Source organism: Kogia breviceps, chromosome 8 (assembly GCF_026419965.1).
Source record: "Kogia breviceps isolate mKogBre1 chromosome 8, mKogBre1 haplotype 1, whole genome shotgun sequence".
Classification (NCBI taxonomy): domain Eukaryota; kingdom Metazoa; phylum Chordata; class Mammalia; order Artiodactyla; family Physeteridae; genus Kogia; species Kogia breviceps.
The window spans coordinates 11608084-11624079 of NC_081317.1; the positions used below are offsets into that span (position 1 = coordinate 11608084).

The 15996-nt window shown below is 43.7% G+C and overlaps 1 protein-coding gene across 10 annotated transcripts in view; it reads left to right on the forward strand.

Moving 5' to 3' along the window:
* The window catches only part of DENND1A (DENN domain containing 1A), a 543770-nt gene that overhangs the window by 478282 nt on the left and 49492 nt on the right, over positions 1 to 15996 (forward strand). For 9 of the 10 annotated variants that reach the window (XM_059073023.2, XM_067040763.1, XM_059073026.2 and 6 more), the window contains 3 exons: positions 1852 to 1923; positions 3143 to 3199; positions 11448 to 11579. In XM_059073023.2, the coding sequence (XP_058929006.1) occupies positions 1852 to 1923; positions 3143 to 3199; positions 11448 to 11579 (261 nt within the window). The remainder of the gene's footprint in view (positions 1 to 1851; positions 1924 to 3142; positions 3200 to 11447; positions 11580 to 15996) is intronic. The other variant, XM_067040759.1, reaches the window with a different exon arrangement.

Here is a 15996-nt window from a genome sequence, read left to right on the forward strand (position 1 = left end):
GAAAACGCATCACTGAGAGTTTTCACCCCCTCACTGTTGTTGTGAACAGTTTTTTATTGTGCTGGAAGCCAGGTGCTTCGGGCTTCAGAAGCCACTAAAGAATTCAGATGCTTGCCTTTCCTTTACGTGGGTTCATTAGTGAGTATGTACCAAAGGCCTTCTGTGTGCCGGCCACCACGCTGGGTACCAGGGAGACAGTGGGAGCAGGACGCAGGCCCTGCCCTGGGGGAGCTCCCGGTCTTACTGGGGAGGCAGGCACATAAACGGGCAACTCCAACATAGTGTGATAAGTGTTCTCTCCTGCTTGCGGGCCAAGTGCGCTACTGCCAAGGCGGGTCCCTTGGAAGTGGCTGCAGTTGGCCGAGAGTAAGCAATTCCTCAATGAAAGACTTCTTTTGTTCTTCTCGTATGGCCAAACACGGCACTTGGCAAATCACAGACAAGCAATAAGGACTTGTTGATTGATTGATAAAGGGAGTTTTAATACTCTAAAGGACCATTGAAATAGGATACTGAGTAATTTTGGAAAGCAGTGTGGAATATATGAGTGGGTGAAAATTTCCTATTATCCTACAACAGAGAATGCTTTCTAGGTCAAATTTTGAAGTTTTTAATTAAAGCTCAAATTTTCTAATACAGGCAGTTACCAAAAATTGTGCCAAAAGTTAATCCTAATAATTACATAGCGTATCTTACTCTGTTGTATGTGCACTGGATCAGGTCTCTCTCTCCATTCAAATCAGTTGGAATTACCACAGATCTGATTATGTGATGCATTTGGTTAAAAATCTTCTGGAGTGTGGACTCCTTGTGCTGGCCCTCCAGGGGCTGTCCCTAGAATGTTCTTATCCTTCCTCTCCCCACCATGAGCTCCTACTCATCCTTCATGGACCAAATAGTTCATCCTCTAAAGCCTTCTCCATCCTTCCACACAGTGAGCTGCCTCCACCCTCCTTGTGCACACGGCCAGTGCGGCTCTCACCATCTTGGGTTGCACTTGTTTACCCCCCAGACTGGAGGTCTTTGAAGGCAGAGACCGGTCCTCCAGTGGCTCGGTACCCTCAGAGCCTAAGCCAGGATGTCCCCACAGTGAGCCCTCACAAAAATGTCTAGAGCCTGTGCGCTTCATATACATTCATTGCCTCCTCTGTGTACTGGGAAAGCCTTCCCTCCTCCTTTTGCTCCCCTGCTGTCCTGAAAAAACAGAGCCAAAGAATCAGTATGTTGGATTTATACTAAAGTATAAACAATGAACATCTATGGCTATTCATTCTTTCCCTTTGTCAAGATGTACATGTTAGGGAGGCAGCCTACCAGAGTGATTTTTAAAAAACAACACAGAAAACCAGGGTGAGGAAAGAAGGGTTCATGGCTTAAGGTAGCCACAGTAGCCAGATAATCTTGCCTAAGTGGCCCCCAGTTTCCTGCCCTGGCTCGGTGTTAGTTAGTTAGAGTCCTTTGTTATTAAACTTACCTTAATGTTATCCGTGGTAACTGGAATTTCTTGAGAAGCTGTAGATTACTCTGAGGAAACGCTTGCCTCAGAGAGCCTGTGATGAGCTTTCCTCCCAGCCAGCAGACAGGTGCCAAGCAAAATACTGAGCCTGGGGTCCCCCCTGCTCAGCTAGTTTATCGCGGTCCTCATTCCCCAGCCTCTCCCATACCCCCCCATAGGGATTCCACCGTGGCCGTAACTTAATTGCCCGGGACCAGTCACCATCTAGGGCTGTTTCTCTAATTAAGTTACACACTTTTGAAATGTGGCTTAACTTGATTAAAGAGAAGAGGTCTTTGTTGGTGTTGGCCTACTATATCTTCAGTCCAAATTGCTAACTGGCATTTTTATTATAGAAAGGAAGTGGAGCGATTCTGAATACTGTAAAAACGAAAGCAAACCCAGCCATGAAGACTGTCTATAAGTTCGTAAGTACTGGTCTTGGTCTCAGGATCCAAACAAATCTGTTCCTTAGCATGACGAAACTCTTAAATAGACCCGATCCTATGTTGCAGAGATGATTCGGGGGCTGCTGTGTTATTTCCTAAAGCTCTCAATGCTCTGCTCTTAGAATTATTTGGTGTTGATGTTTTATGACCAGGTCAGTGACATTTTTAATTTAAAATGTTTCTACACACAGTTGCTGCAGTAGAGAAATGGGAGGCTACTGGTTTTAGCTTTTAAAATGTAGACAGGGTGGCTAAAATTCAGGCTGCTCCACGCCTGCATCCCTGAGAACCAGAGGTGGTGGTCTGTCAGGTGTTCTGGCAGACCTTTGCTACCTGTATCCTTGTTATAATATTAGAATAAAGCAGCTCCTTTACAGGTTACTGAAGAGTGCTCGTGGTGGGACACACCCCCGAATTTTTGTCCCAAATTCTTCACCATCTCTCTCATCACTGCCCTATAGGAAATGCATTGTTTGTGAAGCTCATGCCCACAGCAGAGTGAAAATAAGAGAACACACCAGTTCCCGATGCTCCATCTTTTACGGGCCTCAAGTATTTTTTCTCATGATTTCTCTTGCTTGCTAATTTGACTCTGAGCCACTTAACTGGGGTGGTTTTGTTTTATTTCCATTTTTAATTTTGTTAGTCCTTTCTGTGCTTAAATTGTAGCTATTTTAATGGGGCGGGTGGCTGCCAAGAGAACCACACAGGTCTTAGAATGACAGAAAATAAAAGCCAGGGTGTCTGCCGAAATGAGATTTAAGAAATGGCACCAGAGAAACCCAGCGATGTGTCTGTTCAGCCTGGGCAGAAAATTGGTCGTGAGGCCCTGCCCTGGTGAAGTGTAATAGATATTCTGAATCTTGCAGCTGAAGAAGCTGCTGCTCTCCTCTTCCTGGTAGCTGTCACCAGGCTGCGGAGATAAATAATTACAGAGAGCAGAAGGGCTTCGGAGGGAGAAAAAAATCAGTCCCATCAAAATGCAGAAAATAAAATCTCTGTAGCCTCTTTAAGGGATTTTTTTTAACCTTTCAACATTGTATTTGTTTTCATAGCCATTATGTTTTCAACTTGATGATCCCATTTTTCCTTCCTTTTTCTAGTAATCAGAGAAGGTGATTCACGATGGACTGAAATCAAGCATAGTCCCTGCTGGAAACAGAGAGGGAATCTTAACTTAAATTAATTTTTCATGCAGGCAAAAGATCATGCAAAAATGGGAATAAAAGAGGTGAAAAACCGCTTGAAGCAAAAGGTACTTGAAGTTCTTATTCAAAATGTATAAGCACTATGTATGAAATGCGTGGCCACAAAAAAGTACGATGTGATCAATAGAGGCTGTTTGATACAGTGTTGTTAGCACACTTCAAAATGCATTACCAGCTGTCCGGGAGTTTTCACACTGTTATAAATATTCACAGACAAAAAACTGTCTTCAAATAACATTAAGACTGGCTTAAACCCACAAAGGCAAGCAAGTTCAGAGTTACCACTGTCAGTCTGTCCCCTGCCCGCCCCACCGGGCCTGAGCTTCACCAGGGTCCATACAAATTGGCTCGGCCTCCCCATCCCGGCACCACCACCTCCTACAGCTGACCTCTGCCCTGGAGCTGATTGTAACCAAAACCAAGAAGCATCTCCAGGGAAATGACTGCCGTGGTTCTGGCATGCACGTGGCCACCACCACACAGAACAGGGCACAGAGGGTGGGTTTGAGGAGGACACTTCGGGCTCTGCTTACAGTTCATGTGTGAGACTCAGAGGGTCAGGGAGAGGCTCTGATTGTCTTCTTGGACCATCAGTAAAATCATATAAAATCATACAAACTACATCCTGACTAAGAGTCCCCCTACCTGATTCTCTGGACTTGTACAGAGAGGTTCATATAACAGAGAGGGCATCTTTATATTGTTATGAATATCATCACCATTAATAGCATTGCCAACCTTCATTAAGCACTTTCTAAGGATGGTCCAGGCCAGGAGCTTTCAGATTTAATCCATAGAACACTGGGGGGTATTATTCTCATTTCACGTGTAAGGGGACCACAGTTCAAAGGTGGAGAATTTGCCCAAGGTCATGCTGTTCGAGCCTGGCAGAGCCGGGATTCGATTCCAGATTCATCTACCTCAGTGTTTGCTCTTACGACTATAGTATTTCATACTGCCTTCCTGAGACAAGTGTTTTGTTTTCCAAAAGGTGTTTGAAACCACTTATTTCATTATTCCCACACCCCCAAAATTTACCAGGCTAATAAGGGCCTTTGTCTATCTCGGCAGTCTTTTAAAAATTGGAAGCAGTTTTAATTTTAGGAAGTCAGAAAGGACCTCTCATTAACTTGAAATGGTCAAAGGAATTGGTTCCTTAACTTTAATTGCAAAATAATTTGTTCTAAGATTCAAATGCTTCGTTTCAGCTGAGAGTGAATTTTTAGCAGCTGAGATTCAAGTCCTGAAATTAAAATCTTGCTAATGTAAATTCACATAGACCTTAACTGTGGTCTGTTGCACCCTGCCAGAGACTGGCAGGTGGAATTCTTTACTTGGATGTTATTTAAGTCCCTAAATATACCTTTTTATCTCCTATCCCAGTCACATGTAACTGAATTGGACTGCTGATATAAAATGCAGGGGCAGGGAGGGCGGAGCTCTCACCAGGTTTTCCTTCCTTGATAACTGCATCGGGCTAGTATTAGAATATAACCTGAAGTAAGCAAAGAAAGGGTCCCTCCTCAAGCAGAGGACACGTGTGCCTCCTTGGTCAGATCCGCTCTCTGCAGGCCATTGCCTCCCTCCTCGTATGCGTAAGCATCGGGCCTTAAGAAAATCCCCTTTTTATGATACGTAACATTTCTGCAAATAACCAGTTAAGCTCAGGTTTTTGATGTTGTTCAAAGGTTCACTTAAACAATCTAGATCACTCTCCTTCACGCCATCTCCCTTTCCTTTCTTTGATGGCATCTGAGGCAGAGCCTTTTCTCCCCTTCTCTTCCCCTGCCAGTCTTTTCAGGAATAGCTTCAGGAGATAATGTTCTATAGAGAGTGTCAGTACATTTCAGGTGACACAAATGGTGAAGGCATTTCATAGAAATGTGACTTGTCACCATCGGACTGTTGACAGATCTATTAGTGCACCCTTTTCAATTTTCACTTTTCCCCCCCTTCGGTTTTACAGATTTCTTCAGACTTGATATTTTGCAGTTGTTCTTGGAAGAGCTATTTTGTAATTGAAACTCTAGCATTGTTTGGGACAGATGGGACCAGGTCTTCCACAGTGCTGCAGCTCCCTTTCCTGAGCTAATTTAGGATTTGGCTTTGTCTGACCTCTCTCAGTGCGGTAGAAAATATTTCCTTGGCTTTTTTTTCCCCTCCTCTGCCCCTTCCCCTTTACGTGGCAACATATCTGTGTGGCTCCCTAGATGCATCCAATACAGACATCTCAAGTTTGGTTTCTGTTATGAAATTGAGGCAATTCCCAACAAAGACCCAATTTTCAAAAGTACTGGGTTGCCACCTGGCCTCCTCTAACTCTGCATAGCAATGGTGACCCCTCAGGTATAATCAAGAACCCAACCTTGCCCTCTTCACTCTCGCCTTGGGTTTGAATTGCAAATAGAAAATGTGGGGCTGACCTGTGGAGAGGTCACCATGGTGTGTGGAGGGTCCATCTCTAATACGACTGAGCAGGGCCCCTTCTCCATCCCTCGTTCATTTGTGCTGCAGACTTTCAAAGCATCTGAAAGGCGCTTTCAGGGTATCCGTGTGACCATTGGCAAATAATTGTTAATAGAGACTGTAGTGTGGCTTTATTCCATACCTGCTCTGCTTCAGCCCAACAACAAAAAAAGAAGGAGGGATAACACATTTCTCTGGATAAATGGAACAAGGTGGTCAAGTTCTTCTATAGCTTGGCCTTCTTTGAAGTTTAACTTGCTCAAAATTAGGAAGAAGAAGAAATGGCAAAGAATGCTACCCAGCCGTCGCTTTCTAAAGGGAGAATGCAGTGCTTTTGTCCAGAGCACCTCCCTGCCAGACCCGGCCTGCAGGAGGATGCTGTGTGGCTGGGCTTGCCGCTCTCAACAAATCGCATTCTATTGCAGCGCCATACGCAGCTGGCACTAGAATGCCCTGTTTTAAAAGCGGTGGCTGCACACACATTCTTTCTCACCTACAGGAAACGTTAAGATATTTACATAAGGATGTCATTCTTTTGCCTGTTGGGGAACCCCTAAAAAATTATCTTTTTTCTTCGGTATCAAAATCAAAATGACTGAATCAACTGTGTCCATTTCACAGCCCCCCCTTTTTTGTTTTTGGCCACACCACGCAGCTTGCAGTACCTCAGTTGCCGGACCAGGGATTGAACCCGGGCCACAGCAGTGAAAGGGCCGACCGAGTCTTAACCATAGGACCACCAGGGAACTCCCTCACAGCCCTTTTTAACTCTTTGATCTTTTAAAGATAAATCGAGCTTGTTGATTTAGAGTCTGTGTGATTGAAAGGAGCAAACTCACAGTTGGGTCAGTGAAGGCTTGAGTTTCTGGCTAAACATTTCCTAGTGTATTGAAGAGAGTGAGGAAGCACGTGTAGGGCAGGGAGATCCCGGTAGACTCTTGTAGAACAGACGTTTTCACACCGTTATCACACAACTGTCAGCTCCCTGTCTCCGCTGCAACCTCAATCACAGACATTCCAACTCTGGATACTACTTCGATATCAATATTCATATTGTAATTTGCATTTGCTGTAGTGTGAAGTAGACTGGAAAAGAAGGGCACTGCACAAATCCGAACATGGAGACCAGCAAGCTGAGTCAGAGATGGGAGGCCTCGGCCTCACACCCACAGGAAAGGCTTTAAAGCTCCCCCCTGCAATGTGGAGTGGTGTTTAGTCTTCTGAGGCAGACGGTTGAACCGAGTTCAGTGCTGGTTGTGTAGGATATTAACTGTGTGACCTTGAGTAAGTTACTAGACCTCTCTGAACTTAGTTTTTCTCATTTGTAAAGTAGGGGAAATACAGATTTTTACTGGATTGTTGTAAGGATTAGAAGAGGTAACGGATTTAAACAGCAACACATAGTAGCCACTCAGCAAATGGGAGTTACCATCCCATCTGTCCTCTCACATCCCACACCTGGAGCAACCAATCTGCCCACACACCTGTGGGCACAAACCCTGAGAACATGGCTGGCGGGGGATCCTCTCCCTCTTGGTCCTCCACACAGCCACCGGAGTAGTCTTCCAGGCATCCTGCTCCCTACCTCCCCTGGGCCAGGAATGTTCTCCTCGAATCTCTGCCTCATGAAGTCACATCCTCAGCTCCTTCACCCCAGCTCCCACCCAGGGCCACACAGAGCCCCTTTCCTTCTCTGGGTTCCTGCCTCCAGACTTCTCCTGGGGACTCTGGCCCTGGCTTCTCCGCAGACAGGTGGAAATTAGATCCCAGTCATGATTTTTTATTCCAGCTTGGGGAAGGTGATACGAATTGGATTATTTTCTGACTCCTCTGCTTTACCAAGGGATGGGAACTAATAGTGTCCCAGCTCTGAGCTGAGCTGTGGAGGCTCCTGGGAAGAAATCGGCCGCCCTGCAGTGGCTTCTGATCTGCAGCTCTGTCTAGTGTCTTCCTCCCGTGTGACTCTTCAGGAAGGAACAGATTTACCCTTCCCACCAGATTCATGATTTGGGGTTTTTTTTTTTTAAATGACATTTTGAACATTTACAAATGAAAAACGTGTTTATTGAAGAAAATTCAACAAATCAGGCAAGCAGAAAGAAAATAACCTCATTTTATAACCTGCATTTTCACTAACTGTATCCTGACCATTTCTCAGACCACTAAATGTTTCCTGCACATGTTGTTGTTTTAAATGGCTACATATAATTTTATGTGATGGACATACATACATTCATTAATCCCATTATTGGACACTTTAGTTCCCATTTTTTCTAGCCCAGTGTCCTCATAGGTAAATCCATGTGGGAATTCTTAATTATTTCATCCAGATAAATTTCTGGAAGTGGAATTAGTGGGCCAAAGGCCCTTTACCTCTTTTCGGGTTTTGATAGGAATTGCAGTTTGTGTTGCCACCAGAAGGGTATGAAAGTGCCCGTTTTCCCATACTCTTTGCTGATGGCATCTTAGTTAATTCTTAGAACACAATTTCTTTAATCATGAGTACCAAGAGTTGTGTTTTTGGATCCCTACAGTGTGTAAGGTCTCTACTGGTACCTACAATAGAGGACATAAACGGGCCCTATTTCTTTCCTGACTAGGGCTCCTCCCACTCTGCTCTCTAGGACCCTGGGAGGAAGCAGCTGTCCTTCCCGAGGTGGAGGAAATAGTGAAGAAGTTAACAGACTGGTGGGGCGAGCCACTTTGTAAGAAGCCTTGGGCATCTTTGCTCTTGTAACTAAAGAAAATTAGCGTGCAGCACTGCTTACTGATGCACAAGCACATGTGTATATTGGACACATTTGCCTTCCAAGTGTTCAACAAAGATTCGTCCGAAAGCGTGTACTGTATTCCAGGCTCTGGGGCATAGAACCCAAACCCCAAGGCATTCAGTCTATAGGAATAAGATAAGTGCGCAGATGGCACACAGCACGGCAGCTTAGGATCAGTGTGACAAAGGGGTTTCTGAGGACGAGGTCACATCTGATGATTTGTTGAGCACCTTCTTAACTCAGAATACCTTCTCTTGTGCTATTGTCATGGGTCGATATGGTATAAATGCCAGAAATCACATTGCTCTGGGCTCCTCCACTTTCTAGCCGTGTAGCCTTGGGTAACTTGCCCTCTCTGAGCCCTGTTACGACACCTATAAAAGAGCGATAATCCTATTTACCTTGTGGTTCTTCTGGAAACTAAGTGTGATAGTGAAGGTCAAAGCAAGGGTCTGGAGAAGTGACTTCAAGTAGTAGACACTCAGCACAGGGAAGCTCTTCCTTTCAGATGGTGCTTTTTCCATTTTGCAGGGAATAAGGCTCTAACGTTCAATTTGTGCAGGACTTTGACATTTTTCAAAGCTTCCTCACATCTCATCTCATTTAACCCGTTCTCTTAGTAGCTTTGAAGTTCGCCAAGCAGATGGTAGTCTCTCCGTTGCAAAAATAAAGAAATAGGTGCAGAGAGGTTGAGTGAATTGGAAAGATCAGACAGCTAGTTAATGGTAAAAACAAAACCTAAGAAATTTTTACTTAAAATTTTAACTTAAAAACTTAAACTAAGACATTTTTCCCAAAACTACCACAGACATTTTAAAAAATAGTTATCATCTTATAGTTTTCATTACTATCAATATTTTCCTTCTAGATTACCCTACTGCTTCATGTCTTTATTTTTTTCCCCAACCAGTCACACACACATGCAATATTTTTCCTGAACTAAAAGTGAATTTTTTTTTTTTTTTTTTTTTTTTTTTTTTTTTGCTGTTTGGCTTTACTCAACCTCTTACGTCTGTCCTCTTGGTGACCCCACTGGATCCAAAATACCTCTTTTGCCCTTTGTTACTTTCTGACACAGAAGGAGCCCCTCCCCCTCTTTGTTCCACTTGACCTGAGCACCTTAGGGCAGCCCCTTTCCAAGAAACCTGTTTCTAATTGGCTGGCGGCAACTTCTCTCATCACTGAGCCTCAGCCAGCCTAAGACTCGGGGGCCACTTGATACAAGCCCTCCCCGCAAAACCAAGAGGTCACCATTTCCCTGTGTTGTTACCAAGCAGTGCAGAGACTCAGCTGGGTGTGTGGAGTTGAACATATAGAGAAGAGGGGTGGGGGAGGGATCCCTATCGTTTATTTGTTTTTATTATTAAAGTGTAGTTGATTTACTCCCTATAGTTTATTGAATACCTTATTAGTAGGTACTCAGTTATTATTATTGAGTACTGTATATAGGACACTATTGAGTAAAAATGTTCAACACACGTATGTTGCTTAATCTCCTTTACTCCTCATAGCTGCCATAGCTCCATTTTACAGATGAGGAGACTGAGGCTCAAAGATGTTACATGTGTTTCTTCCTTAATGCTTTATTATTTAGTAAGGGATCACTTTCCTCCATGTGTCACCATTCTCTCTATTTGACTGAGTAAGAACAACCAGTTGTCTTTTATGTGCAGAATTTAATGAGTACTAAGGGTGTGTGTTTTGTTGACCAAAATGTGTATTTGTTTTTGCAATGAAAATAATTGGAAACTGTATTTATTATTTTATTCTAGCTGTTATTTTTACTTAGAAAAAAACAATGATTTAAATGTTTTTTACTTGTACATTTAATCTCTGCCTTGCTTAAATGAAGATTTAAGCAACTTTCATGACTTGAATAAAGCCATATGATCCATATTGCACAACTTGGCACCATCCATGTCCCAAAGAACCCATGGGTATAGTCAGCTGCCAGCGTTAGGCAAAGGAGTCATTACCTGCCTTTTGCACATTGGGATTTTTCTTACCTTAAAATTTGACTTCATTCATCACGAGCACAAATTAAATGTGAATTTCTGATTTTAAAAAAATGACATTGGCTCACTAAATACTCTCCAGGTCATAGAATCCTAACTTAGACTTCAGTCTCTTTCTTCATTCTCTGCCAGAAAGACTAGGGCTAAGAAAGAGGGAGCAGAAACACATCATTTTCACAAACAGTAACATCATCAGTAAACAAATGTGGAGAAAATGTCCACACTCACAAATAATCAAAGTAATGCAAATTAAAACAACAATGAGGTCTAATTTTTCACCTCTTAAATTAGCAATACATTTTTAAAACGATGAGGCTAACACGCACGGTGAAACTGATAACACATCCATTGCTGGTAGCTGGTGTAAATTGGAAAGCAGTTTGGTAGAATGAATAAAAAGCCTTAAAAATGTTTATATCTTTTGATCAAGCAGTTTCATTCCTAGGGATTTCTCTAAAAGAAATAATACAAAAGAAAGAAAGACTGCAGTGTTTATCACTGTGATGTTTCGAAAGTTAAAAAAAAAAAATTAGGAACAATCTAAATGCCCAATAGTAGTAAGAATGGTTTATTAAATTATTGAGTATCTGCTCAGTGAAATATTATGCATCCATTAAAATTATCATTCTAATGACTATGGAGCACCATGGAGATGCTTATAGTAGGAAAAAACAGCATGTAAAACTATGCATGAGCTATGATTGCAGGTAATTTTTAAATGTCTGCATGTGGACAGAGTGAATATTTTAAAATTAAAATAACCATGTAAGGTAGTAGGATGAAAGATTCCCCCCCCCACTATTGTGAATTATTATGTTATCTTTGTAATTTAATATGCATGATTTTGGTTTCTCTACTCCTTAAAAGTCAAAGGGCCAAATTAGCCTTCCGTTTCCTCCATCTTTAGCAGGGGGATAGGCTCAGAATGTCCCAGAGGGAGTTTCCTGGCAGGCCTCTTAGCGCTGGGGTTGGATGGAGCCCCTGTGCTCATGGCAGGGGTCATGACCCTGACACCAACCCCCCGACCGGGCTTCTCCCTGCAGGACATCACCGAGAATGGCTGTGTCCCCACCACAGAAGAGCAGCTGCCAAAGACTGCGCCGTCCCCACTGGTGGAGGCCAAGGACCCCAAGTTCCGAGAAGACCGGAGGCCAATCACGGTCCACTTTGGACAGGTATGTACCCTGGCTCTTCCGCCTGGGCTTCTTGTTATGTTTCAGCAGACGGTATAGCACGTGTAACAGTTTTTCATTTCGGCTCTCTCTGGCAAAACAAAACAACTCCATGGAGTTTTGCACGTCTCAAAGGTTCGCTTGGTGCAGACATGTTTCAAAAAGGTGAATTTTCAGAAATTTTGAGGAGACAGCATGGCTCTGGTCATAAACCAGCTGAACTGTTGAATGAAGTCATTAAATGCAGCTGCTGCCTCCCCACTCCAAGGCAGTCCGTTTAAGGTGCCTCTGTTAGCTAAGCATCTCATTAGAACACTTTAGCATCCCAGGCCCTTCTTTGCACCTTCAAATAAAAGGTAACAAGCAAAGTCTTAAAAAAAATCAATTAGGAGTTCTTTATTAATGTACTTCCTGAAAATCAATTCTGGGTGTCGTGCTTCTCAGAGTAAACACTCACGCTACGATTCTCGTGATCCGATTCTGTAACCAACTGTTTTCAACCTGAGCGTTTAAAAATTGTCCAGTTGTTTGATTTTTTTCTCTTAAGTAAAACATATAGAAACTGAAAATTTTCTTATCCATTTCCCATCAGTGGTTATATTTTTGGTTGAAAAAGGTTGTATACCCTCCTCTACTCTTGAATTAACTCTCTTGATTAGCAAAAGTCATAATTTTTTTATTTGTGAGAAATGGCTCTGTTAGCAAGCTATGACTGTAACAAGAATTTGCAAGGTTATGCATTCTTAAATCACCTGATTCTTTAACCATTTATTAGATGAAGCATGATTAAAATAATCTTCATGGTTTTATCTTAAATATGATGCTATTTTATCACCTAAATAATCTAGAAGCATGCATTTAAAACGTTCCTGCTTTTAGCAGACATTTATCAAATGCCTGCTATGTACCAGGCTTTGAGCTATTTAGAAATGAAGGGAACTAATGAAATTGTTGCTGTGGGTTATTATTGTGAGGGATGAGTTTGTTGAAACATAAGAATCTTCCTCTGTAATCGATATTTTTAGGTAATACATTCATACGTCTTAAACTTGGGGACATCCATCCCCCTTTTCTGATTTTACACTTAAAAGGGATCTTATAAAAATTGAAATGTCGCATAAGAAAGAAACGTCCACAGGGCAGTGTTCATCTGATTAATGATTATCTTCAAACTGCATCAATGTTTGTACCCCTGAGGAGCTGCCTCCTCCTGGGGCCCAGACCCTGCTGGAGAAGTCTGCGCCCCAGTTCCCTGGCTGTGTTTGCTGAAAGCACAGCCTCGGTCTTCGCCAGCATGGCATTCCAGAGCCAGCTTCCTGCTTTCCTTTGTCCTCATTCCTGCACACACTAACCTTCCCATGAAAAGAGCCCCTCTCTGGAGTTTGGAGCCCATTACAGAGAAAGAGGGGGCGGGGGGGGGGGATTTCATGGTGTTGAACATTCCGTTTTCGAAACACAAAAAAAGGAGGCCCTATTTGAAATGGAGAAAGACCTTCTTTCCATTTCAGCGAGGAGTAGAGATGCTTTAATGTCATTCCCAGCTAAATGCAGAATAAGAGCGTGTGTGCGCACGGGTGGGGGATAAACAATTAAAAAAGCCACCCCAAACTCTGTTGAAATAAGCGCTGTCTGTGCCTTCACAGGTCTGTAAACTGGAGAGGATGAAAGTGGCTTTTTTTCCCCAGTTTGTCACTTCCCTCACGTGGCTGCCAGCATTATGCAAGTGTACAGGAAGGCAGGGTTTTTTTTAATGCATGCATGCGGATTAAGGTCAAGCCCCAAGTATCAGCCATGCAGCGGGCTCTCCCTTACAGCTGCAGCCGCAGAGCCTACCCACAGCCGCGAGATGCCTTAATTGAGACGTGCTGTCAAAGTGACAAACACATTTGCATACAGTCTACACTCTATTTATTTTCTCTGGAAAGGTCTACAGTCTGCTGTTGGTTGAACATTCTTAATCAGTTTGCTGTAAGTGAACTGCCAGCCAGCTCACTTGTGCCGGCCGCTTCTTCATTAGGTGACAGATTAGCTGCAGGGGGGATGGGCCACAGAAACCGCAGACCTCTTTCTTTTAACTCTTTCCAGCTTTACCCTGGTACTAGCTTGTACTTCAGTCCTTCCCTGGGCGCCTGCTTTGATGGGCCATTGACCGGAACACGCAGCGTTTCTAGAGCACCTACTACCGGCAGACATGAGTTTTGGGGGCTAGGTATTCTCAGAGAAGTCCTTTGAGTTCCATTTCAGAATTTTTTGCCACACTCTCCTCTGTACTCCATCTGTACCATTTTTTTTTACTTGATATTTTTCTTTAAACAGACTCCAACCTGACATTTATAGCAACTTTACCCTCATCTTATGCAGTGATTGTTGATAAAACCATAGTTTGATGTACTGGTCCAGTTTTTTTCAAAGGTGTATCCAAAAAAAATTTTTAAGTGTCCATCCATGTATCACCTAAACTACTCATGTAGCCCCAACAGTGCATATTCTCCTCTTGGAAAACATGTGTCATCTATGCCATAGTCCTCTGAGGAAGGGATCATTAGCTGTATTTTATGGACCCAGAGCCAGAGCTCAGGGACCTTCCCAGGGCCACGTTGCCAGCACAGAAACCCAGGACAGTTCAACTTCAGAACCCATTTCAGATCTGTCACCAAGCAGAGACATCAGCTTCTGTTTGAAATGTCTAGTAAAACTAATGTGTCCTGGAAAAATAATTTAAGCTAGCTAGACAGTGCACACTAACCTCAAAAAGACCCTTGCCTTGAGTCTGTGTTCCTATGGATTTCATTCTTTAAGAGCAGTTAGCTTTCCACTGGGGGCAGAGACTGTTGAGATCTTTATTACATTAATCCCTCCACCTTGCAAAGCTAGCATCCATGGAGCCAGCCAGGGGACTCCATGAAGACGTTTGGCAGGGTGGCAGGGAGCCCGGGGGAGGCCTTTACAGACCCACTAGGGGAGAAAAGGTGTTCTCTTGCCTCGGCTGCACCAGAGCTTCCTCTTTCCAGGCTATGACCATTCCTCCCTTTAATTCTGCATCTATTCATCCATGTATTGAGACCCACCATGTGCTTAAAAAAAGTACTTGTGGGGCTTTATAAGGGTGACAGAACAGCAAGTGGACAGCCCAACTCAGAGTGATGAGAACAGTGAGAGAGGTGAGCTCAGGGAGCTCTGAGGGCCCCACAGGGGCAGCCTCTTCACCTGCAGGACCACTGTCTGTAGACCTAAGCTGAACCCTATAACTAAAAGATATTTTTTCAACAAACTGAACTCCCTAGCATTTCATTTGTTTTCTAAAGCAGACATACGTAACGCCCCTCAGAGCTCATCATGAGCCATGTCAGTAGTTCCAGACAAGGGCAAATAAAGGGATTTTTAGTTGGCCTCTACATCCTTATCATGTCTGATTTCTTTAAAGAGTTCAAAAGTCTCTGACTTGAGGGACTGCCCTGGTGGTCCAGTGGTTAAGACTCTGCACTCCCAGTGTAGGGGGCCCGGGTTTGATCCCTGGTCAGAGAACTAGAACCCACATGTCACAACTAAAGATCCCACATGCTGCAACTAAAAGATCCTGCGTGCTGCAACTAAGACCCGGCGCAGCCAAATAAATAAATAAATAAATATTTTTTAAAAAAATAATCTCTGACTTGAGAATACCTATTCCTACCTTGGAAAATGTTTAGGTTTAGGGAGGCTGTAAATAGCTTTTCTTTGTTATTTTTTTTTAGCAGTGTTTTTTTTTTAAATTTTATTTGTTTTGGGGTGCATTGGGTCTTCGTTGCTGCACGCAGGCTTTCTCTAGCTGCGGTGAGCGGGGCTACTCTTGGTTGCAGTGCTTGGGCTTCTCATTGCGGTGGCTTCTCTTGTTGTGGAGCACCGGCTCTAGGTGCGCGGGCTTCAGTGGCTGCGGCGCTCACGGGCTCTAGAGCACAGGCTCGGTAGTTGTGGCGCACGGGCTTAGTTGCTCCGCGGCATGTGAGATCTTCCTGGACCAGGGATCGAACCCGTGTCCCCTGCATTGGCAGGCGGATTCTTAACCACCACGCCACCAGGGAAGCCCCCTATAAATAAGTTTTTTTATTCTCCCAAGTTCAAAATCAAATGAGAAAGAAGGCCCAGGAGACAGTCAAATGAGATTAAAATGGCAGCTTTTTTACCAATAGGCTGAAAGGAGAATACTGCTTTAGACCTGAGGCCAAATGGGCTTGCTGAAACCTCACCTCCTGTGGACCGACTGCTGGGGGGGTGGGGACACCGGGAGCACAGAGCATGCTCAGTTCCTTCTCCCAAAGTCAGAGGGAAGCACTCCTCCTCCCCCGGGCAGCCGAGAGCAAGAGGGTGCAGAGAGAAGCTAAGGGCTCCCACACACTTTTCTCTCCCAGGCAGGGAAGTGGACATTCTCTCTTTTCTGTGG